The sequence below is a fragment of the Neolamprologus brichardi genome, chromosome 20, assembly GCF_056152115.1.
Source record: "Neolamprologus brichardi isolate AB-2024 chromosome 20, ASM5615211v1, whole genome shotgun sequence".
Lineage (NCBI taxonomy): Eukaryota > Metazoa > Chordata > Actinopteri > Cichliformes > Cichlidae > Neolamprologus > Neolamprologus brichardi.
Window position 1 is genome coordinate 15328564 of NC_142123.1, and position 25412 is coordinate 15353975.

The 25412-nt window shown below is 39.9% G+C and overlaps 1 protein-coding gene across 2 annotated transcripts in view; it reads right to left on the reverse strand.

Annotated features, from left to right (window-relative positions):
• Positions 1-25412, reverse strand: part of ntsr1 (neurotensin receptor 1 (high affinity)) — a 72709-nt gene that overhangs the window by 16016 nt on the left and 31281 nt on the right. For both annotated transcript variants that reach the window (XM_006804036.2, XM_006804035.2), the window contains exon 3: positions 15744-15828. In XM_006804036.2, the coding sequence (XP_006804099.2) occupies positions 15744-15828 (85 nt within the window). The remainder of the gene's footprint in view (positions 1-15743; positions 15829-25412) is intronic.

A 25412-nucleotide genomic window follows, 5' to 3' on the forward strand; every position in this document is an offset into this window, starting at 1 on the left:
ACAGACATACCACAGCAAAATTAAATATTTCAGACATATTTGGTAGAAAAGAAAAATCTATTTTGCTGTCCTGAAAATAAAGCCAACATAGTAGTGCTTTAAACCCGCATCTTTTAACAGTCGCCTGGGGCAACCTTCTGCCCTGACCTCTGTAAAAACTCTCCTGAGACTCACTCATTTCGAGTTATATTGAATAAAACATTTTTGTAAATTCCCAGTCCATTTTGTAAATGTTTTTTCTGAGTGTCAGAAAGAAAGATAATATCCCTCACTTGTCATATCCAGTTTTAAAATACCAAGATGATGATAGCAAAAACACTTGGGTATCAACAGTGGCTTTTATACTGTACGATTTCAGACACTAATAAAAGGAAACCGAGGTACTAACCTGCACTAGTTCTGTCACAATATCAGAATTTTACTTTACCGGTAATCTATATATAATTGTGGTCAAAACTATTCACCACTGTGCAATTTGTATTTAAAATATAATTAAGCTGAAATAGGGCCCCAAACTGCAATGCAGTAACACTTGTGAGTAAAGGAGCTAGGTGAAGTAGAACAGTCACACCAACAAAAAGACAATAAAGAGTAATTAAATTAGGTATTAATTACTCATTAGTCACCATGAAGTGATCGAGTGAGTGAGTGTGAAGTGATCGAAATTTTGAGTCTTCCTTTCCTCTATAAACTGCAATATGAGTCATGAGTATGACTATAACTGTGGTGTCACTAAACTGATTATGATTTTATTATATTTAGGGGATAAAGTAGGCTGGAAGGATGTGGAACAGCATTTCAGGACCTTCATGACTAGATAGGCTTGTAGCTATCAGCCCTGCTGCTGGGTTAATGCCCTTCCGATCCAGCTCTTCTCATGTAATGACCTGTCTTGTGGCACCTCATCAGCATTCTTGAGACTCTTCTTGGGGGAGACCGCAAACGTGTTTGCGACTGCACATATGGATGTGCTGGATGTGAAAGAGCTGTAGGTACCATCACTAGCATGTGTTGAGAAAATCTGAGAAAAATTGAGAAAAAAAATCAGTTAAGAGGAATAATCTGTGGCCACAGCCTGAGTAATGTTATTCAAATTCATGTAAATAAATTGTTATTTAGCATATAATTCCTCAACTGTTATGTTCAGTGCCACATGAGATCACAGTGCAGAGCAACTACCTAAACTTTATTCCTAGTGTCAAATCTTCACTGCCTATGACCCTGACTCCTCTGCAAAAGAAAGACCCAAATCAGTCAAAGTTCTTATCTCCCTGGTATGACTGACAAACATGCACCCTAAAGCAGATAATCTGTTAGCTGGACATGGAATGGTGTCTCACTAATTTAGAGGATCTTCATTTTGCCTGGAGAAAGGCAAAAAGATGTTACTCTGTAAAAAAAACAAAACAAAACGAAAAATAATAATAATGGATTGGATTTATATAGCGCTTTTCAAAGCACCCAAAGCACTTTACAATGCCACTATTCATTCACTCTTGCATTCATACACTGGTGGAGGCAAGCTACGGTTGTAGCCACAGCTGTCCTGGGGCAGACTGACAGAAGCGAGACTGCCATATCGTGCCATCGGCCCCTCTGGCCAACACCAGTAGGCGGTAGGTGAAGTGTCTTGCCCAAGGACACAACGACCAGGACAGAGAGCCCAGGGATCGAACCGGCGACCTTCCGGATACGCTTCCCAAGCGTATTCCCCCGTGGCTCGGGGGGGGCCACAGTCGCCCTTTTTTGTCATAAAAAAGACAAAAAAGCCCTACATAAATTCATCACAGAACCGAAACAACATTGGTGAAAGTTACAGATGATCTTCTCTCTGACAGTGGACTCTTCTTCATGTTTCTCCTGCTAGACCTCAGTGCAGCTTTTGATACTGTTGACACAGTGTTTACACCATTAATGAGAGAAGAACATGCTGTTGATAAAAAAGGTACTGCACAAAACTTACATAAAACTGAGGTTGTTGTACTCAGCCCTTAAAAATCTTAGAAACTGTCAATTCAGTTCTGTTTTATTTATATAGTGCTAAATCACAACAGCAGTCACCTCAAGGTGCTTTATACTGTAAGGTGGAGACCCTACAATAATTGAAACATAATGTTGAACCAGATACTCTGGATGGCGTTAAGAGGGTAACACTTATAGTACTGCTTTTTTGCATTTGTGCAATGTCTCTAAAATCAGACAGATTGGGTCTCAGAGTGATGTTGAAAAAATAATTCAAGCATTTTTTACTTTTAGTAACAAAGTCAGTAAGAAGGGAAACTCAAGTTCAATTATATACTCATTCAATTTTGTGTTTACTGGATTATTTTTAATTAGAGATACTTGTACTTATTAGAACAGTTTATTTTTTTAATTTAGTTTAGTTAATTGCTATTTTTACTGTCTTGGAGCTACTGTGACCACATCCTTTTCTCTTGGATTAATAAATTATTCTAAATGTGAAGGGGTCGACTATTGTATGTCATTATATATCAGGTCATTCTAAAAACTCCCTGAAAAGCCTTCAGTTGATCCAAAATCCAGCAGCGAGAGTACTGACAGGGACTAGAGAGAGCGCATATTTCTCCGATGTTAGCTTTTCTTCATTGGCTACTTGTTAAATCCATAATTGAATTTTAAAATTGCAGCTCTGGAGGCCAGGATTACTGATCTGGAGACTCGGCTTTGCACCCTTCTCTCACCCTTAGCTAGCCAGGCCCCTTTAGCTGGTGCAGCCGAAGATAGCGTAGGCCCCGCTAGCTGTTCCCCGGCAAATCCCAAGCAGCTGCGGAAAGAAGGCGGCTGGGTAACGGTGAGGAGGAAGCATAGTCCTAAACAGAAGCCCCAGGTACACCACCAACCCGTTCATGTGTCTAACCGTTTTTCCCCACTCGGTGACACACCCGCTGGGGGTCAAACTCTGGTAATTGGTGATTCTGTTCTCAGACATGTGAAGCTAGAGACACCGGCAACCATAGTCAATTGTCTTCCAGGGGCCAGAGCAGGCGACATTGAAGGAAATTTAAAACTGCTGGCTAAGGGTAAACGTAAATTCAGTAAAATCATAATTCACGTCGGCAGTAATGACACCCGGTTACGCCAATCGGAGGTCACTAAAATCAATATTGAATCGGTGTGTAACTTTGCCAAAACAATGTCGGACTCTGTAGTTTTCTCTGGTGCCCTCCCCAATCAGACCAGGAGTGACATGTTTAGCCGCATGTTCTCCTTAAATTGCTGGCTGTCTGAGTGGTGTCCCAGAAATGATGTGGGCTTCATAGATAATTGGCAAACCTTCTGGAGGAAACCTGGTCTTGTTAGGAGAGATGGCATCCATCCCACTTTGGATGGAGCAGCTCTCATTTCTAGAAATATCGACAAATTTATTAAACCCCTCAAAACATGACTATCCAGAGTTGGGACCAGGAAGCAGAGTTGCAGTCTTACACGCCTCTCTGCAGCTTCTCTCCTCCTGCTACCCCCCCAAAAACCCATCTCCATAGAGACTGTGTCTGCTTCCAAAAAGACAAAAAACAAACTAAAAACCAGCAACAAACAACTTAAACATTTACAAAGAAAGAACAATACAGTATCCACATCTGAACCAAAGAGTAAAACAGTGAAATGTGGATTATTAAATATTAGGTCTCTCTCCTCCAAGTCTCTGTTAGTACATGACTTAATAATTGATCAACAAATTGATTTACTCTGCCTTACAGAAACCTGGTTGCAGCAGGATGATTATGTTAGTTTAAATGAATCAACACCCCCGAGTCATTCTAACTACCAGAAATCTCGAAGCACAGGTCGAGGGGGCGGTTTGGCAGCAATTTTTCACACCAGTCTATTAATTAATGAAAGACCAAGACAGACTTTTAATTCATTTGAAAGCCTGATGCTTAACATTGTCCACCCCAGCTGTGAAACTCAGAAACCAGTCTTACTTGTTATCATCTATCGTCCACCTGGGCCTTACACAGAGTTTCTGTCTGATTTCTCAGACTTTATATCTAATTTAGTTCTGAGCTCAGATAAAATAATTATTGTGGGTGATTTTAACATCCATGTTGATGCTAAAAATGACAGCCTCAACATGGCATTTAATCTGTTGTTAGACTCAATTGGTTTCTCTCAAAATGTAAAAGAACCCACCCACCACTTTAATCACACTCTAGATCTTGTTTTAACATATGGCATAGAAACTGAACATTTAACAGTGTTTCCTGAAAACCCTCTCCTGTCTGATCATTTCTTGATAACATTTACATTTACAATAATTGATTACGCAGCAGTGGAGAGTGGACTTTATCAAAGTAGATGTCTTTCTGAAAGCGCTGTAACTAAGTTTAAGAATATAATCCAGCCACTGTTATCATCGTCAATGCCCTGTACCAACACAGAGCAGAGCAGCTATCTGAACGCTACCCCAACAGAGGTCGATTATCTTGTTAATAATTTCACCTCCTCACTACGTACGACTCTGGATACTGTAGCTCCGGTGAAAACTAAGGTCTCTAATCAGAAGTACCTGACCCCGTGGTATAATTCTCAAACACGTACCCTAAAGCAGATGACTCGTAATCTGGAGAGGAAATGGCGTGTCACAAATTTAGAGGATCATCATTTAGCCTGGAGAAATAGTTTGTTGCTTTATAAGAAAGCCCTCCGCAAAGCCAGAACAGCTTACTACTCATCACTGATTGAAGAAAATAAGAACAACCCCAGGTTTCTCTTCAGCACTGTAGCCAGGCTGACAAAAAGTCAGAGCTCTTTTGAGCCAACCATCCCTTTAACGTTAACTAGTGAAGATTTCATGAACTTCTTCACAAATAAAATTTTTATCATTAGAGAAAAAATTACCAATAATCATCCCACAGATGTAATATTATCTACAGCTACTGTTAGTTCCATTGATGTTAAGTTAGACTCTTTTTCTCCAATCGATCTTTCTGAGTTAACTTCAATAATTACTTCCTCCAAACCATCAACGTGTCTTTTAGACCCCATTCCTACAAAACTGCTCAAAGAAGTCCTGCCATTGATTAATTCTTCGATCTTATATATGATCAACCTATCTCTAATAATCAGCTATGTACCACAGGCCTTCAAGGTGGCTGCAGTTAAACCTTTACTCAAAAAGCCATCTCTAGACCCAGCAGTCTTAGCTAATTATAGGCCAATCTCCAACCTTCCTTTCATATCAAAAATTCTTGAAAGAGTAGTTGTCAAACAGCTAACAGATCATCTGCAGAGGAATGGTTTATTTGAAGAGTTTCAGTCAGGTTTCAGAGTTCATCACAGCACAGAAACAGCTTTAGTGAAGGTTACAAATGATCTTCTTATGGCCTCTGACAGTGGACTCATCTCTGTGCTTGTCCTTCTTGACCTTAGTGCAGCATTCGATACTGTTGACCATAATATCCTGTTAGAGCGATTAGAACATGCTGTAGGTATTACAGGTATTGCACTGCAGTGGTTTGTATCATATCTATCTAATAGACTCCAATTTGTGCATGTAAATGGAGAGTCCTCTTCACACACTGAGGTTAATTATGGAGTTCCACAGGGTTCAGTGCTAGGACCAATTCTGTTTACATTATACATGCTTCCCCTAGGCAGCATCATTAGAAGACATAGCATACATTTTCACTGCTATGCAGATGACACCCAGCTCTATCTGTCCATAAAGCCAGATAACACACACCAATTAGTTAAACTGCAGGAATGTCTTAAAGACATAAAGACTTGGATGGCCACTAACTTTCTGCTTCTTAACTCAGATAAAACTGAGGTCATTGTACTCGGCGCTGAAAAGCTTAGAAATATGGTATCTAACCAGATTCTTACTCTGGATGGCATTACCTTGGCCTCCAGTAACACTGTGAGGAACCTTGGAGTCATTTTTGATCAGGATATGTCCTTCAACGCACATATTAAACAAATATGTAAGACTGCGTTCTTCCATTTGCGCAACATCTCTAAAATTAGAAATATCCTGTCTCAGAGTGATGCTGAAAAACTAGTTCATGCATTTATTACTTCCAGGCTGGACTACTGCAATTCATTATTATCAGGATGTCCAAAAAACTCACTGAAAAGCCTTCAGTTAATCCAAAATGCTGCAGCAAGAGTACTGACAGGGACTAGAAAGAGAGAGCATATTTCTCCTGTTTTGGCTTCCCTTCATTGGCTTCCTGTTAAATCCAGAATTGAATTCAAAATCCTGCTCCTCACATACAAGGTCTTAAATAATCAGGCCCCATCTTATCTTAATGACCTTGTAGTACCATATCACCCTATTAGAGCACTTCGCTCCCACTCTGCAGGCCTACTTGTTGTTCCTAGAGTATTTAAAAGTAGAATGGGAGGGAGAGCCTTCAGTTTTCAGGCCCCTCTTCTGTGGAACCAGCTTCCAGTTTGGATTCGGGAGACAGACACTATCTCTACTTTTAAGATTAGGCTTAAAACTTTCCTTTTTGCTAAAGCATATAGTTAGGGCTGGACCAGGTGACCCTGAATCCTCCCTTAGTTATGCTGCAATAGATGTAGGCTGCCGGGGGATTCCCATGATGCATTGAGTTTTTCCTTTCCAGTCACCTTTCTCACTCACTATGTGTTAATAGACCTCTCTGTATTGAATCATGTCTGTTATTAATCTCTGTCTCTCTTCCACAGCATGTCTTTTATCCTGTCTTCCTTCTCTCACCCCAACCGGTCGCAGCAGATGGCCGCCCCTCCCTGAGCCTGGTTCTGCCGGAGGTTTCTTCCTGTTAAAAGGGAGTTTTTCCTTCCCACTGTCGCCAAAGTGCTTGCTCATAGGGGGTCATATGATTGTTGGGCTTTTCTCTGTATCTATGAAGCGCCTTGAGGCGACATTTGTTGTGATTTGGCGCTATATAAATAAAATTGAATTGAATTGAATTAAAATTCTTCTCATTACACACAAGGCCCTGAATAATCAGGCATCATCATATCTTGAAGAGTTCATAGTAGCATAGCACACAATTAGAGCACTTCTCTCTCTTACTGCAGGCTTACTTGTGGTTCCTAGAGCCCCTCTTCTATGTAATCAACTCCCAGTCTGGATTCAGGAACAAACAGCATCTTGACTTTAAATATTAGTCTTAAAACTTTCCTTTTTGATAATTTAAAGTAAGGGCTTGATCAAGTGACTCTGAACCCTTAACTTACTTATCATGTAAGAGGCCAAGCCCTCTGGATGCTTCCCATGATGTATGGAACTCCATCACTCCCCTCTTTTCACTCTCTCTGTGTTCATATGATATTTTTCATTTAATCATTAGTTATTATTAATAAGTAATGATTAGGGAGGGGTATTGAAAACCGGTTCTTGTTGTTCACACTGTTTCAATTCCTTGGAATTGTTTGCCATTTTTGCAAACGGTTCCCTTATCGATTCCAGTCGCCCCGAATAGGGATGGGTATCGAAAACCGGTTCTTGTTGAGAACCGGTTCCCACTGTTTCAATTCCTTGGAATCGTTTGCCATTTTTGCAAACGATTCCCTTATCGATTCCAGTCGCCCCGAATGACGTCACCACGTTGCGGAGCGTCATTTACCTGGCAGGAAACATGGCGGCTCAAACGCTCAAAACTTTGGTTATACTTTACGAGAACGGATGACAACAGGGCAACTTGCAATACTTGCAAAGTAGATATTTCATTTAAGGGAGGAAACACTACGAATATGCAAAAGCATTTGCTCACAAAACACGCGATAACCTTAAATGAATGTCGTGTTTTTAATTCCGCTCCGGACTCGTGAATCTCAACCCAGCAGCAGCGGTAACGTTTGCACGTCCTCTCCCGTTAATACGGCAGGTAAATAATCAACTAACAGTGCATATTATGTTAGCGCGATCTGCCTTATTACAAAACCTGCCATTACTGTGCATTTAGGTGACCATGATGAGAGAGACAGACAGAGTCTGGCTCAGATGCTGGCAGTTCTTGCTACAGTCTACCGGTAGCGTCTCCTTTCAGGCCAGGATAGACGAATGTCACCGAGCAGTGACTAAGTTTGTGGTAAAAGGCTTGCACCCATTTGCCACAGCAGATGCCCCGATTTTCGGTAAGTGAATGTGTTTAATTGTAGGCAGGGACATTATTGGATATTCTTGTGTAATTGCTACAGAAGAATATTTATTTTATTATTTTACATTCACAATTTTTTTTCCTGGGGACCCTGTGACACCCCATTGAAGAGCCGTAGGTTGGATCTGTTAAGATCTCACTGTTGGGTTTGTAAGGCCATGTTACTCCTAAATTTCTATCTTGTTCAAAGAGAAGATATAAAACAAAGATCTAAGCTAATTTACCTTAGTGTTCTCCTTTTTTTAAAAAAAAATAATCGATAAGAGAATCGATAAAGAATCGAATCGTTAAACAGAATCGAAAATGGAATCGGAATCGTGAAAATCTTATCAATACCCATCCCTAGCCCCGAATGACGTCACCACGTTGCGGAGCGTCATTTACCTGGCAGGAAACATGGCGCCTAAGCGGCTCAAACTAGTGATGGGATTTCCGGCTCTTTTTAGAGATCCGGCTCTTTCGGTTCGGCTCACTAAAAAGAGCCGGCTCTTTCGGCTCCGAACCAGCTCTTCAGGTTGTTTTGTTGCTTTAATTAATTTATTATTAACAATAATATAAAATTATGCACAAAAGGAATTACTAACGTAAAACAAAGTGGGTTTATTTATATATGTTTATATATAAATATATGCGGTGGCCCCTAGAGACAAAACACGTACAAACTCCAAAACACATTTCTAGCATGAACTGAACTTCCAAAGCAGAGCTACTAGATCACTTAAATTACACAATTGAAAGCATGTGTGTATTGTTTGTGTATTTATACACAGGCACTCATGTATATTCAAATAATTAAAAAAAAAAGTTCATTTACCTGTTACTACCACACACCAAATCCGGTCGTTGGTACTTGCTGGCTTGTGTAGCCACTAGGTAACAAAAGCTCAACACTGCGCCTAGCATCCTGGAGCACTTCTGTTGTCTTTTGTACGTGTTTTGAGTTTTTACGTGCTTTTGAGTTTTTACGTGCTTTGGAGTTTTTACGTGCTTCGGAGTTTGTACGTGATTTGAAGTTTGTATGTGCTTTGTCTCTAGGGGCCACCGTAAATATACTTTTATTTATTCACTCCACATAAAATGTAATAAATAAATCATATAATACAAAAACCAACTATTCACATTTCAACTTTTAACTATTTAAATTTTCAGCTTTTTCCTTTTAAACAAATTTAAAATGAAACAACACAAAACACTGCAAACCACAACACAATTAAATATAAATTAAAATATGAAAACAAAACAGACAGAGAGACAGACAGAGTCTGGCTGGCGCTCGCTGACAGTTGTCGCTGCAGTCTACTGGTAGCGTCTCCTTTCAGGCCAGGATAGACGAATGTCACCGAGCAGTGACTAAGTTTGTGGTAAAAGGCTTGCACCCATTTGCCACAGCAGATACCCCCGATTTTCGGTAAGTGAATGTGTTTAATTGTAGGCAGGGATATTCTTGTGTAATTGCTACTGAATAATTTATGTTATACTTTGTTATTGCTACAGAAGAATATTTATTTTATTATTTTACATTTACAATTTTTTTTCCTGGGGACCCTGTGACACCCCATTGAAGAGCCATAGGCTGTGGATCTCTCAAGATCTCACTGTTGGGTTTGTAAGGCCATGTTACTCCTAAATTTCTATCTTGTTCAAAGAGAAGATATAAAACAGAGTTCTAAGCTAATCGAACTTAGTGTTCTCCTTTTTTAAAAAGAATCGATAAGAGAATCGATAAAGAATCGAATCGTTAAACAGAATCGAAAATGGAATCGGAATCGTGACAATCTTATCAATACCCATCCCTACTAATGATTATGATAAAGAGCCTGGGACGGTGGTATACTGCCAATCTCAATGATACCTGGCAACTTGAACAACTACAGCAGAACATGGCTAATGACCTCAGGCGGATTAACAACACTGCACTCCCAGGGAAACTGAAGCTCTGTTGCTTCCAGTTTGGGTTGTTACCCAGACTACCGTGGCCGTTGACAAAGGTCTCACTCAATCATGGCAATCGACTGGAGAGGCTAGTGAGCTCCTACGTTAAGAAGTGGTTCGGACTTCCCAAATGCCTCAGCAGCGTTGGGATACTGTCATTGCCTATCCCTAGCCTGGTAGAGGAGTTTAAATGTGCAAAAGTGAGGCTTGAGATGTCACTCACGGACTCCCGGGATTCACCTGTTTCAGAGAACTTTGTGCATATTTTGTTAGTTTCAACTGAAGGGTAAGACCTCTGCTGTAGAAACTTCGCTGCATGCCAATGTTATAGATTTTTTTCCCCCATTTGCATGCAGATATTGAAGCTAATGTCTACATGGAAATGAAATGTCAGACATCAAATGAGACAGAAATCAGCTATGACATGAAGTGGCAGACTCGACTCAGAAAAATACATGAATGATATATTTTATTTGGAAAGTCTTCTGAACAGTTCAAGTCATATTAAAGAACCCTGTAACATAGTCAGTTTTACATCTCTAATGAATAACTAAATGTTAAACTATCTGCTTGATGTTAACTCATAATGAGTAATTGCATTTCAGAATAAATGTAACACTGACCCCCACATGAATGCGTCAGAAAGAGTTCGATCACATCATTATATTCTTTATTTACATATTCATGTGGTTGTTCATTCTGACAAATATGTTTTTGTGGTATACAGTTTGACAGTTCAATATACTACAGAATACTACAAACGTATTTGTTAAAGTAAAGCTTTCTCACAGTTTCCCTGACAGGATGACAGTTATGCTACATGATCAAGGTAGCTGCCAATACATTCTTTTAGACTTCATTCATATTTTTATCATCATAAAATATGTGTTACTGTATCCAAAGAGATTAATTAAGAATTTCTTTCAGCTACAAGCAAATCAGGTTCACAGCTTAATATTTTGCCCTGTTGTATAAGGGCCATTCTGTCATGGTCCTGGGTCTATAACCCAGTGTTTTGTGTTTTTGAATTATTTATAGTTATTTATAGTTTCTAGTCTCTTGGGTTCCATCTCTGTGTCTCCCCTGTGTTCCTTGTGTCATGTCTAGTCAACTTAAGTTTTCATGTCTCATTCTGTGTCTCATGTTTCCTGTTCTATTTTGACAGTTCCTTGTCTGGTGTGTGCAGCGTGTTCAGTTTTGCTTCTCCCCAGTCTCGTTGTGTGTGATTACTCCCAGCTGTGCTCTCCTCCTGTGTCTCATTCCCCCGTTATCTCTCTGTGTATTTAAGCCCTGTGTTTCCCTCTGCCTGTTGTCACGTCGTCCCTCATGTTGCTGTGTATCTCTCCCATGTTCCTTGTTTCCCCGAGTGGTTACTAGTTAGCTCCTGGGTCCTAGTTTTTCTGTTTATTGTTTTCCTAGCTCCCTAGTTTAGTTTCCTGTTTAGTTTATGTTTTGTGTTTTCTATGCTCGGATGTTCACATCCATGTCCAATCCTGCCAGCCACACAACGCAATCTTGACTGAACAATGCGACCACACCATGGACCCAGCAGATTCTGCTCACCTCGAGAGGGAAAGGGATCTCACTCGCTGTGAGCCCAGGAGCTGGCCAAACTCATCAGTCTATAACCCAGTGTTTTTCTTTGAAGCTTGAAAACTTTGATTTTGTTTCTAAATCTGAAGAAGCAGAAGTTTCTGTTTCTGTTTGTGTTGAACACAAACTGGGCCCCAAATAAACTGGACTGTGTGTTTCCCAGCTCTCAGAAGCTGTGTTTTCTTTTCCTAGGGTCACCCATTCAAAAACTGTGTATAGTGTTTTGTGCCACTCGGTCGGTACTCTGAGACTGTCCCCACTCTTAGCTGTCCCCAACTGTTCCTTGGGTGGGAACAGCTGGTGTCCAACCGTTACCTGTTTCCCAGGTGAAGGCAGCCGTGACTCAGTCTTCCTCTGCACCTGTATATGTCCCTCGGGTAGAGGCAACTTGGCCTGTTCATGAGTCTGTACTCATTCCTAGTGTAAGGGCAGCTAGGACCCCGCCTGTCCTTGCACCCATCCATGCTCCTTGGGTGGGGAGGGCTGGTAATTGGAAGGAAGGAAACAGGTTCTGGCTGTTGTGAGGCCAGCCCCTCACAACAACTCCAACTGCTGCCGTTAGAGCATCCTGATCAGGCTTTGTAATTTGCTCCAACCCAGCTTCCTTTCTGTCAGCTGGTGGTTCAAGTGAGCTGTCTTAGTTTTCTGTATCACCAACTGGGAACTCAGATGAGTCCACCCAGCCTTCACCTGTTTCAGCTGGGAGCTCAAGCTTATCCAGCCAACTAGAGACTCCACGTTGCTGTTGATGTCAGTGGAGCCATTTGAACAGACTGCGTACACTGCACAGCCCCAGCCATAGCATCCTGGGCTGGCTGTGTGTCCTGCACAGCTCCACCTCACTCTGTCTCTACCAGAGGTTTCTACACCATCTGGTTCAGGTCCTGTTTCTGATCTGCTAGAGGTTTCCACGCCGTCTGGTTCTGTCCCTGTGTAAGGGGCTGCTAGCCCCGTTATGTAGGGGTATAGAAGTGCACAAGCTGCCTTGAACGACTAGGGGGTAGTGGGATCTGGGTCCATGACCTCCCCTAGTACAGTTGAACTGGATACTTACTACTGTAAGAATGGTTTTAGCTGTCTAGCTGTTGCTAGCGCAGAAGGGGGGGCTCCAGGGCTCAAACCTGCGAACAACGGCTGCCCGGAGTGCACTACGCTGTCGAGCATTAACTCAGCCTAGCCCCACATACCTGTACCCAACCAGATAACCCAGATGCCCCTATTCCAAGGCAACCTGGTTTGACAGAAACATACTACAGTCACTTTTAAATCACGTGTAACCCTTTTATTTGTTCAACTGGCCCACCAATGTTAACGGGGCAGTACTTTTTAAATTCATTATTTATCTGAGAACATTAGTTACTTTTATGTCAATAATATAAATTGTAGATTATACAGAAGCAGAACAGAAGACCTTGGTTAATTCACCAAACATATATTATAAACTATTTTGACAATTATTCATTATTCATAATTATTATGCACATATTAAGCAACAAGCAAACATGCTCTGCAACTTGTGTTGCTCTAATGGGGCGCCAGCCACAGAAGCCGTGTGGTTACTGTGTTTCATTGAATAGGAAGTGTATTTAATTGCTCAGGATGTATGATTTTTCAGCTGCCACATTTACAAGCTGCTTATCCATTATTGATATGGAACAGAAGAAAGAGACTTTTCGAGTAGGACCATTCAGCTGCTGAAATGTTGTTTGTTTGATTAATGAAACAATGCAAAGGTTAATTGTGGGGGGGCAAGAACAAGAGGTTGAGATTTTTAAATGAAGTCAGTCCAATTTGGATTATATATATATATATATATATATATATATATATATATATATATATATATGGGGTGCAATGATACACAAAATTCACGGTTCGATACTTTGGTGTCACGGTTTGATATTTTTTTGATACAAAATAATGTTCATGCTTTTTCAATTTGTCATTTATTAGAATTATAAATATATATTTTAACTCAAACGTACAGTTTTTAAATGTAATGTTGCTGAAACAAAAAAGGGATAAAATAATAAATCTATCTGATCGAGAAATCACTCATCTTTGGAAAAGAGAGTTTATTACAGAGAAATGGCTCTTTCCAAAATAAAAGCTATACTATACGCTTCTTCTGGGCTATATTCTCAGCAGCATATTAAACATATCAGGTCCCCATAAGGAGAATCATGTGCTAACGGCTGTCTAAATGACTCGGGTAAAGTTTGTAGCATTGCGTGCTTGTTGTTTTTGTCTTCCACTTGTCTTTGCACGAGGATGATGTCGGCGTAAATGTGCAGTCATATTCGTTGTGTTCCCACTAGTGCTGTCAGTGTTAATCTCGTTGAAATGACATTAACGCCACAACACGGCAAATCTCCGTTAACGAGCTACCGCAGATCGCCCCGTGCATGGGGCTGGATGGCCAACATGTTAACGAGCTAACTGCGCTAACGCACTAGTTCCCACCAATGTAATTAAGCGTTGCGTGGCACATCCGACATACTGTTTTACTTTTGTCCATGACGTGCTTACCTTCAGGGTCATACATCACATGAAAACCAAAATAGTTCCAAACGCCACATCTGAATGAGGGTGGAGGAGGTTCAATTTGTCATGTTGCAACGAGCTTAACTTCTGTCTCGCTAGCTTACCCTGCGCTCAGTGAATCTGCGTTCGACTACTCCGCCTAGGCTGCACGGTTGAGCGCAGATCCACTGAGCGCTCAACACAGACAGCATCGTCAGAAGGAAAGTTGATAAAATAAATTAAAAATTTTGTATTGTTCGATACATATGCGTACCGAACCGAAAGCACTGTATCGAACGGTTCAATATCGATACGAGCATTGTTGCACCCCCAATAAATAAATAAATAAATAAATAAATAAATAAATAAATAAATAAATAAATAAATATATATATATATATATATATATATATATATATATATATATATATATATATATATATATATATATATATTAGGGGTGCAACAATGCTCGTATCGACTTTTGACCCCAGGTAGGCCAATTATGGATCTTCGGATCCACATTATGTCAGCAGCTGTTCTCCACCGTAAACTATGTTAAAAACAAACACCGCTCACGCCTCACAGATGACAGCTTACAGTCCTGCATAAAGATGAAAGTGACTTCGTACCATGGCAGACCCGCTGCTTTTCAGCATCTCTTTATTGACCACTTTTCACACACGGTTGCCGTACGCACACAGCCGGCTGTAGCTTTTCAGCTTACAGCCCGACAACACAACAGCAGAGAGAGCACAGACTTTAAGGCTGCGAGGCGTGATTGCGGGTGCAGCTCAGGTGTGTCCGACTCCCCTGCAGCGGCACTGCAGACCACGCCCCGCCACACACATTAACCAGGTAAAATACATATATAGGCAGAATTTTGCAAATATCTATTTTTCATTTTTTAGCAGCATAGTGCTTTTTTTCCAATTACTTTTTAAAAGTCAGGTCAAGGCTCCAAAAGCCCAAAGGCAATATAAGGTTGGCGGCTCACAACAGTTTTTGTTTGCCGGATCATTTTAGTTCAGCTTGGTGTCTTTCCTTTTGTTATATTTCTTTAAGAGTTCGAAATGTGTTAATTACATAAATTAAATGTAATTTTCTCTGTAGCACTTCATGGATTTCATAAGCAACAAACCTTAGTTGCTCTGTGGATTCTTTTAAAAAGCAGTTAAAAACTTTTCTGTTCAAACAAGCCTTTTGTTGATCTACATATTTTACATTCTTTACATTATTTACATTTGATCTTTTACATTGTGTATAATTTCTATTGATTGTATTGTTTATTTTAATATTTGTGTATAGCGCTTTGTGACTGTCTGTCTGTGAAAAGCGCTTAATAAATAAACTTTACTTACTTAAGTTGTTCACACAAAGCATAAAGGTAAAAAAAAACACCAATATATACAGTGTTATCTTCATTTTAGATTTCAAAAAGTATTTGCGGCTCCCAGTGTTTTCTTTTGTGTGGAAACCGGGTCCAAGTGGCTCTTTGGGTGTTAAAGGTTGCTGACCCCTGGACTAAACCAAGTAGTGAATGTTCCCTTGCATGAAAGACTGAGAGGAATCGTTACTCACTCTGACCACTCAGTCACGTAGCAAAACATGAGACGGCGAGCGTGATAAGGCAGCCAGCAGACCACAAAGGCTATGACCACAGCTCCTGAACACAAGGAAGAGGGGAAGCGTTAGAAACCAGTAACTAGGCAAACAGACACAGAAAAACAGAAAATTGATTTGTTAATAGAAAATACTCATGTGCACACTGTGCAGGATGTTGACACAAGTAATTAGGAATCAGGCTTAAACAAATGCTTTGATTGTTGATTTATATCAAGGACATCAGAACAAAGAAACCAGTGAACAGAACAGTATTGTGACAATGTGTATAAATTTCCTGTACACATCACTGAAATTATTTTTCAGTTGAATTTTTGAAATCAAAAACCACATGGATTGAATCCAGTATCTCCTGCCATAATTTGTTAACAACCAGATGATTTATTTTGTAATAAAAGAGATACCTTTTTATACTGGATACTGGAAATTCCCTGCACTGATTATTTATCATGTTCATGATGACACACTATTTCAATCAGCTGGCAAATATTTCAGTTTCACTTAAAACTCAGAGTAGATAATGCTGTTGGAGTCTTTCTGATCCAAAAGGGACTCATACACTGTCAAAAATATTCAGGTAGAATATTTATTTTTAATAACTGGACAGGATCATAAATGTTCTGCTCAAACCAATACAGAGAGACTGAGACAATAAACACTATTATCAGCACTATGTGCTTAATTTATTTGATTAATTTACCCCTTTTTCCTGCAGATCTTTGCAGCTCGACCAGTCTGTATCTGTTTTTATGGAACCTCCATAATTGCTATAGTAATTACTATACTACTGAAGTATAGTATTTGAGTGGCCCTTAGCTCATGCAAATGTTTACCTTATGTGGACCTTGTGGTTAAGTTTGTATAATTCAATACTTGAAAAATTTATGTAAAAGTCAGACAGAACAAAAGAACCATTAATATTAGCTATATTTAAATTAGTTGTACATCATCAGTTGCATTATATATGACTGAAATCCTTGTAAGAAAATGGATGAAATAAACTCAGAGACTGAGAGAATGATACAAAGTTTATTGATAAAAGTTGAGCAAGGGAATTTACATATAGAAAAAAAAGTGCAATGAACCCAGAGTTTACTACTTTGCTGGATTCCATCCAACAGAGTACATAAATACCTTCAGAACTCATCACCGCACAAGGGTATTTGATTTGGAGTAACACAGGAGGGAAGAAAGACTCCTAGTTCAGTATTCTTTGGTCACTGGATACAGCATACTGGGGACCACTGTATTTGACCATATGGAAAAACTGCTTTGACGACCTCTTAAATCTTGCAAAATGCTGTCAGTGTCAGTGTCACATAAACTCTTTTTTCCCAAAAGAGTAGAGTACCTAGAGTAGTAGTAAAGAGTTGGCAGTTTGTCTTGTAATCGGAAGGTTGCCGGTTCGAGCCCCGGCTCGGACAGTCTCGGTCGTTGTGTCCTTGGGCAAGACACTTCACCTACCGCCTACTGGTGATGGCCAGAGGGGCCAATGGCGCGATATGGCAGCCTCGCTTCTGTCTGTCTGTCCCAGAGCAGCTGTGGCTACAACTGTAGCTTGCCTCCACCAGTGTGTGAATGTGAGAGTGAATGAATAGTGGAATTGTACAACGCTTTGAGGACCCGAAAAGCGCTATATAAACGCAATCCATTATTACCTAGATATGGTTGACAATTAAAGTTGAAAGAATAAATGTGAAACTTGCATTGGATCTCAGCTATAGCTATCCCCAAATATCAGATTACTGTATACCTGACATGTAAGTTCACATCTCAGACAACCTCACCTGGACCACCAACACCACCTCCATCACCAAAAAGGCCCAGCAGCGCCTCCACTTCCTGAGACGTCTGAAGCAGGCCAACCTCTCTCCTCCCACCCTCACTACGTTCTACAGGGGGACCATAGAGAGTGTTCTGACCAGCTGCATCTCCGTGTGGTTTGGAAACTGCAATGTTGATGATCTTAGGAAACTACAACGGATTGTTAAAGCAGCTACCAAGATCATTGGAACATCCCTCTGCTACAGGTCATCTTTCAAATCGCTGCATCAGTAAGGCCTCAGGCATCGTGCTCGACCCGTCACACCCTCACATGGACTCTTTTCTCTCCTCCCATCAGGCAGACACTACCACAGCATCGAGGCCAGATCCATCAGACTCCTGAACTCACTACCAGCCCTCCCTTTCTCCCACCACACACACCCACACAATCTGTTAACTGACTTTTTTTGCACTTTGCACACCACTACCTCTGTAAGACACGCTACTCTATGGACAATTTATGCTGCCCTATGAACAATCTTCTTCACTCTGGGTTTACAAGCTGCTACACTGGTCACTTTAAACCACACCAACTGTAAATTGTAAATTGTAAATTCTAATTGTAACTCTCAAGCGGATATTTATTTATTTTCTTCTAATTTTTATATCTATTTATTAGCTTGCTTTGCACTGATGAAACCAGAGCCTCATCGTCTCATCTCTCTGTATGCTGCACTGGATATAGCAGAGATGACAATAAAGTTTACTTTAACTTTGACTTTGACTTAATTATTGAATGAATGAATTATTGTTTTTACTTTTGCTGTAAAGATCAGTGAAAGTGTAAGTTTCTTGAAAAGTATAGACATGTGTGTACTTAGTGATGAAACATAAGTGTAACATTAAATGTGTGAAGATCGTTATTTTGGTCTTTGGGCCGGGCCATTTTGAAGTTGTAGAGCTTGTTAGCGTTGTGTTATGGTAAGCTGTCAACAGGTTTTGGACCCATTATGCAGGACTCAGGAAATGGGCAAACTGAAAACACCTGGGGAGCACAGCTGAACAGCTATTCCACAGTCACCTACTCCACAGGTGAGGGCAGCCATGGCCAAGTCCTCCTCTGCACCGGAATCTGTTCCTTGAGTGGAGGCAACTGGTATCTGGACTGTTCCGGCGCCTGTCCCTGTTCCTAGGGTGGGGGCAGCTGACACTCAGCCTGTCATTGCACCCACTGGGAGGGGGTGGCTGGTGTTCGGCAAGCACCAGCACTGTATCCATTCCCATGAGGAAAATGGCCAGCACTCCACAGTAGCCTTAGCTGTGGAGTCGTGTGCAGGGGGTGTGATCTGCACAACTTTAGCCAACTCTGCCTCCACCTGTCTCAGCTGGGAGCTCAGCTGAGCAGTCTCATTGTTCTGTCTCTGCTGAGAGCTTGAGCGAGCCAACCCAGCCACCTGTGTCATCTGCTGGGAACTCAGGCAAGCTTATCCAGCCAGATATGACCTCCACATCTCCATATCACCATCTGGTTCTGCTCCAACAGAGCTCTCCGCACCATCTGGTTCTCATCCTGTTCCACTAGAGGTTTCTGTGCCGTCTGGTCCAGCCATGTTTCCACCAGAGGTCGTTGCGCTGTCTGGTCTGCACGCCTGCCAGATCACATCCTGCGCGGCATGCATGTCCACATCCTGCTCAGCCACAGCCTGCACGTACTCCTTCTCCTCCTCGGCCATCAACCAACCACACCATCACAGGCCACCTTCCAGACCACCTGAAGTTTTATTTGGCGCCGCCATCGTCCTCCAGATCTGTGGGCTAAGGAGCCTCACCATCAAGGACAAACCCCAGACCTGCCCTGGAGTTGCCGCCGCTTTCCATGTGATCGGCCTCCTGAATCATCTCATCGCTGCTGCTTCTCATAAGGCTTTTGTATTTTTAACATGTTTTAATGCTTTGTATCTTGTTCTATTTAATCTCAACAAGCCCCTAAAACAGTCTGTGATCACTGTCGGCCTCTCTCATTTTTATTACCGCTAATCATCAATCAATCAAGTTTAGTTTTTAAAACCTTAAGATGTAACTACAGCCCAGCCCGTGCAGCAGTATATTAATGACTAACCTCGTTTTGTGGATGGATTATCTCAGTTGTTCTCCTGGCTGAAGTTTCGTCCATTTACAGAATTCTGCCATGCGATTGCATTTGTCCCTGACCATCGGGAACCCTTAACGTTAACTTTTATCGAGTGGAAAAAAGTTAGCGTTCATCCTCCAGCTTCACTGTTTATATTATGCTAACATAGCTATGTCACTAGTGATCACGTAGCACATTGTTATATACCAGCTAGCCAAACTTCAGTAACCCTACGAATGCCACTGCTGTTTAGTTCTGTCTTCATTTATGTCGGAAGTGATAGCAGAGCTGTAAGTTTTAAATGTTTCAGAAATCCCTCAGTCTGAACATGGTATATTATATTTAGATGGAAACTAGCAAGCTAACTCCCTGCTAACTTCCAACTCCATTAAATTTAATAAAATCTGTTTTCATGGATGCCTGGATGTTAAACTTAATTATTACACACTGATCAGAGAGCAGCCACACTGATTATTTTATTACAGATGAAAGAATTTAGACAGTTTTTCAACTCTCAGTGATGCTGCAGTGATTGTTTTACTTGGGGACCTGCAGCAGAGTTTGGGCCCAGACACAGCTAATGACGTCAGACTTAAAGACCTGATAGTTATAACTTGGTATTTTAAAGATTGGTGGTTCAATTCCTGGCTCCTCCAGTCCGCATGCCAAGCATGCAAGACACTGAACCCCAAGTTACTTTCTTATACATTCATCAGAGTGTTACTGTTAGAAGGAAGGCACTTACGTATAGAAAAAGTGCTTGTGTGAATAAAGCACTTTGATTGCTCAAGTAGACTAAAGTGCTTTATAAGAACCAGTCCATTTACTTGTGTGACACAGACTTGACATCAGGCTGAACTCATTGATTTCACCACAAAACATTTTTATTCACATTTAGTTTATAGTTAGTGATTCAACAAAGTTTGTGATCTCCCTAGGTTAATTATCTATTACCTCAAAATCCCAGTGTGGCTAAATAATTGGTGGCAGTTGCTGCTGATAATGCCTACTGTTGTCATTTATGTCTGCTGGTTTCCTAGCAGCTTCTTAAAGATCCCCGCTGTCATATCCAGAATGCAACATAATGTATGTAGTTAAAGAAACTTCTCTAAACTGTGTTTATTGTTCTCTGTTATTTCCTATCACTGCATGATAGGCAGGCAGCAGAACACAGACCCCAAAGATATTCAAGTGCTAATTTTTATGTCTGTGAGTAGAGATTATTACTGGGTCAAACATACATTTACTCTTTTATATCTCTGGGTATGAGATTCTGTCTACAGCAGGTGATTGATAGTCCTTTGTTTTCCATCTTTTTGTGCCCTGTTAAGAAATACTTGTCTCACAATATCCCACAAAGTTGGCAACACTTAACATTGATATTTTTGTTGTTGATTCCTCAGTGGGTGTAATAACATCCGCTGTTTGCTGAGACAAGCCTCAACAGGACAATTTCCTGTCTTTCTATAACCTTAAGTACATAAACAAACTGAAGAAGTAAAAACAGTGTGCATTTGTGTGTGCAAGAGTTGGGGTAAGGTATTGCTCATGTTGTGGGGACAACATTAGTTATGGTTATGTTCTAAATTAGTCTCCAGAAAATGAATTTAAATTAATGTAATGTCCTGCTTTCATACATACACGAACATGTTTATTTATGCGTGTTTGCATTACACCCAAATAGTCAATCAATAAGTCAGAGGCAGATCTCTTTTCTCTGTAGTCTCCAGCACAATGACAACGTGTCCTCAGCATTCTGCTTATTACTATTTGTCACTGTCAATACGTCTGTTCAGCAATTCTGAAACCATGGTACCTTCCTCGGTCATGGCTTTTTTATGCATATTGCTAAGTAGAACTAAACCATAGCACTATGGTGAAGAGTAAGCTTAAATATTTGGAACCGTACTTGTCTAATAAGGTCCAATACATCCACAATCAAGCGCATATCATAGGGATGCAGAAGGTTACCTTTCGCGTTCCTGTGGGACGCCTCGGGATGTGACAAATCGTTGGTATGTTACACGTCGGATTGAGAATGGTCTGGGTTTTATTTAATTAAATTTTTTTTTTTTTTTTACATTTTATTCTTTGTTTATGTGAATAGGTCTCTTTATTTTATTCCATCTATGCCTTTAAAATGAAGTGAGAGCTACAGCCTTTCTCATAGTGCTCTGACCCAGCCCATTAGATTTGCAGATGTTTAGATTTGGTTCTTGTTTTCTGACAAATGATCAATTTCTGGAAAACCTCGATTGTAGGCTGGTGAATTGTTATTAACTTGAGTGAGCCATGTTTTGTTCTGCTACTGTGCTAAGTACACACACACACACACATACACACGCACACAGGCATAGAGTGATTAACATATGAGAGAAGACAGTATGACCATAAAGAACTGAAAATTGCAGTAGAGTGTCACTCTATACTGAAATAGAATGAGTTGGGGGAGTATTTGCTCTGTATGGCCGTTTATCCTGCATTAAAATTAGAATAACACTATATATATATATATATATATATATATATATATATATATATATTTCAAAAAGCATTGTAAATTGTAGGTTGTTAGATGTTAGATACATAAATGTGAGCATTAAAAAAAGTAAATTACAGCTAAACCAAACTTATTTGAAGAAAAATAAGATCAAAAATTGAAATTCAAGTACTGAACAAGTCTCTGACCACCAATATTAATAATGACCCTATTCAAAGTTCTACCAAAAGCACAGATAATGTACTGGCAATGCTGGGAAGGCAACTGAAATCTTCTGGGTGATGGGTGATAAAGGCAGAAACATCAGTGACAAAACCCTGTGGGCAGATTTCATGAATCTTTACTAGATTTGTGGTTTTTGTAATAAAAGCTTTTTTTGAATTGCCAATGATGAAACAAAGACAGGTTATGTTTTGACTGGGTTCAGAATTTGGACCTATTCAACTGTAATTATCGCACACACATATGAAGAATAGTTCTAATTAAGTAAAGGACATGGAGTGGGAGTAAAAGGAAGGGAGGGACTGGTCTGTTCTCATAACCCAAGACCACATTATATGTGAGACATATTACAACTAAGATTTGCCTGTCTCTGTATGATAATGATAGCACTCTCAGTCAGAACAGTATGAGAAATCATTACAAAATGTATTTTTTGCTGTATTTAATTTGCCTGACATTATCCAGCTAATTGGATTGTCACTAAAGTGCGACATTACTTTGAGTACAGCAGGACAGATCACAGCAACTACTGCTATAATTGGGAATATTAGAAAAAATGGAACCCATTTGAATACAACGTTCCAGTTAAGCTTGAAAGTCATTCTGTGATTTGACAAAGTGGGCCCGAAGAATGAAAATTGAATTATTATAGAAAGACATATGTTTTATTACACAGTGAATTTTTCATGAAATGCCAGAGATCAGGTATCATGTGTCATTTCATCAAACTGCACCCTTCCTGAGCTACGGGTAGAGGAGGTAGAGCAGGTCATCTGCCATTGCAAAGTTGGTCGTTTGATCCCTAGCTACTCGAGTCTGCATGCCAAATATCCTTATGCAAGATACTAACCCCACGTTGCTCTCTGATGCATTCATCAGAGTATAAATATGGGTAAATGATAGAAAGTAATGACATAGAAAAAAAAGCATAGAAAAAAGTGCTTGTATGACTGAGGCAAGTTGTGTAAACTGCTCTGAGTGCTTAGACAGAGTAGAAAACTGCCATGAAAGAACCAGTTCTTTTAGAAAATGTGTGTATGAAGTAGCTGGCTGTGCTGGTTGAATATGACTCCTATCAGGAAAAATGCTTCTGGAAATTCTGCTGTTTTTTTCAATGGGTGAAATCAAAATATCCTTCTTTTTTTTTTAACAATTTCTCTGAGCAGTGTATGGTCTGACCTTGGGGTGAATTTCTTGGGGCTTCCACTCCTGGGAAGATTAGCAACTTCCATTTGTGAATAATCTTTCTCATTGTAGAATGAGAGACTTTAAATTATTTGGAAAGAAGCTTCTAACCATTCCCAGATTGATGGGTGGCAAAGACCTGAATGCTTCAGAACAGCAAACTGCAAAAACTTCTGCTTTATATTTACTGATGATCAGTTAATCAAGTGCACCTGATTAGCAGTACCTGGTTGCTAGTTACCCTTGTAATTTCTATGGAAGCAATAAAGTCTACTTAGTTTTTCACACAGTGCTTCTTTGCTTCGGCTTGTGAGTGCCCAATTGCTGAGGATTTTATTTTTAATTATGTCCTGATGTGTAAAGCCTTAATAAAGAAAGAAGGTGTACTTTTTTTTTCATACAGCTGCATTTTATTGACCACAACTATTGAAAACATGGTAAATAATTGTCAGAAGAACAATTGTTACCATACAGAAATTACATTTTTGTACTAGAGCCGTAAAGGCTGGATTATCTCAAAATATTACAGATAGGTCACTTCAGAATCTGGACTCCACTAAAAATTTTTAACAGTTTTTCATTTTGCCTCTGTCCATTTTAAGTAGGCCAGGAGAAGACAGCAACATTTCTGGAAGATGCTTTTTTTTTTATCAGAGCTTAAACCTGCATTTGTGGATGGCACAGAGAGCTGTGTTCATAAACAGTGTTTTCTAGAAGTGCTTCTGACCCCATGTAATGATTTACGTGCCAGAATCGAGCTGCATGAGGGCCCAACTATAACAGGCATCCAGTATTTATTTTCAGACTTGTCCCTTGCACGTAGAGATGTGACATTCATAGTCTTCTTGATGAACATTATTCTGAAATGGATTCACAATCTGTAGGTGCGTTTTTTTTTTGTAGATTGGTGAACGGCTGCCTATTTTTCTTGGAGAAACTCTGAGATGTTCTTTTTATACCTGATCATGTTGCCAATTAACCTAATTAGGAGCAAAATCTGATTCCAGTGGTTTTTTATCAAACTCAAAATATGCCAACAGTTTTTATGATTATGCTCAAACATTTGGTTTTTTTTTTTGTTGTATTTTGAATAGAATATGGGTTTAAGATTTGCTAACCACTGCATCCTCTTTTTATTTACATTTGACAGTATCCCAACTTTTTCACAAGTAGACTATGGATAGTGACAAACGTTTTGTCATTGTGGGAAAAAAAGTTAAATGTAGTAATGCTGCATTGAATCAGTGAAGGCTTCTCTCAGCTGTGAATCTCAAAAGCTTTGTACACATCAGTGGAATTGCTTGTACCAAAAGTAAAATGACTGCAGACAACAATACAAATAACCATTAGTTTAAAATATAGATATAAATTAAACTTGACTAAATCACGAGTGTGATAGATGTGGATTAGGTTATTTGACAGGCTAGTGGTGGGTAGGTGATGCACTCCCTTAATTTTAAGTTTAACTAATCATTTTTAAATATATTTGGTTGTTCTAAGATAGTATTAAATGTTAATTATTAATTAAATAAGTTAATTAAATAATCCATTCTCTGTTTTACTTTATGATGGGGAAAGAAAAGGGGCAGCTAAGGGGAACTGAAGGCTAATGAAAATACGTTAACAAACATTTGTAGCTTTTGTCTTACACAAAAGTTGCTCATGCTTAGGACCAGTCTCGTGTACAGCCAAGATCACCCTGAAATAACATCATTAGATTGCATGTAGTTTGTTGTGAGACTGTCACTGTTGAAGTTTAGCATTTTGTAATGATGAAAATCAAGGAAATTTTAACAGCAGGAATCCACCGGGAAATTTTAGGTGT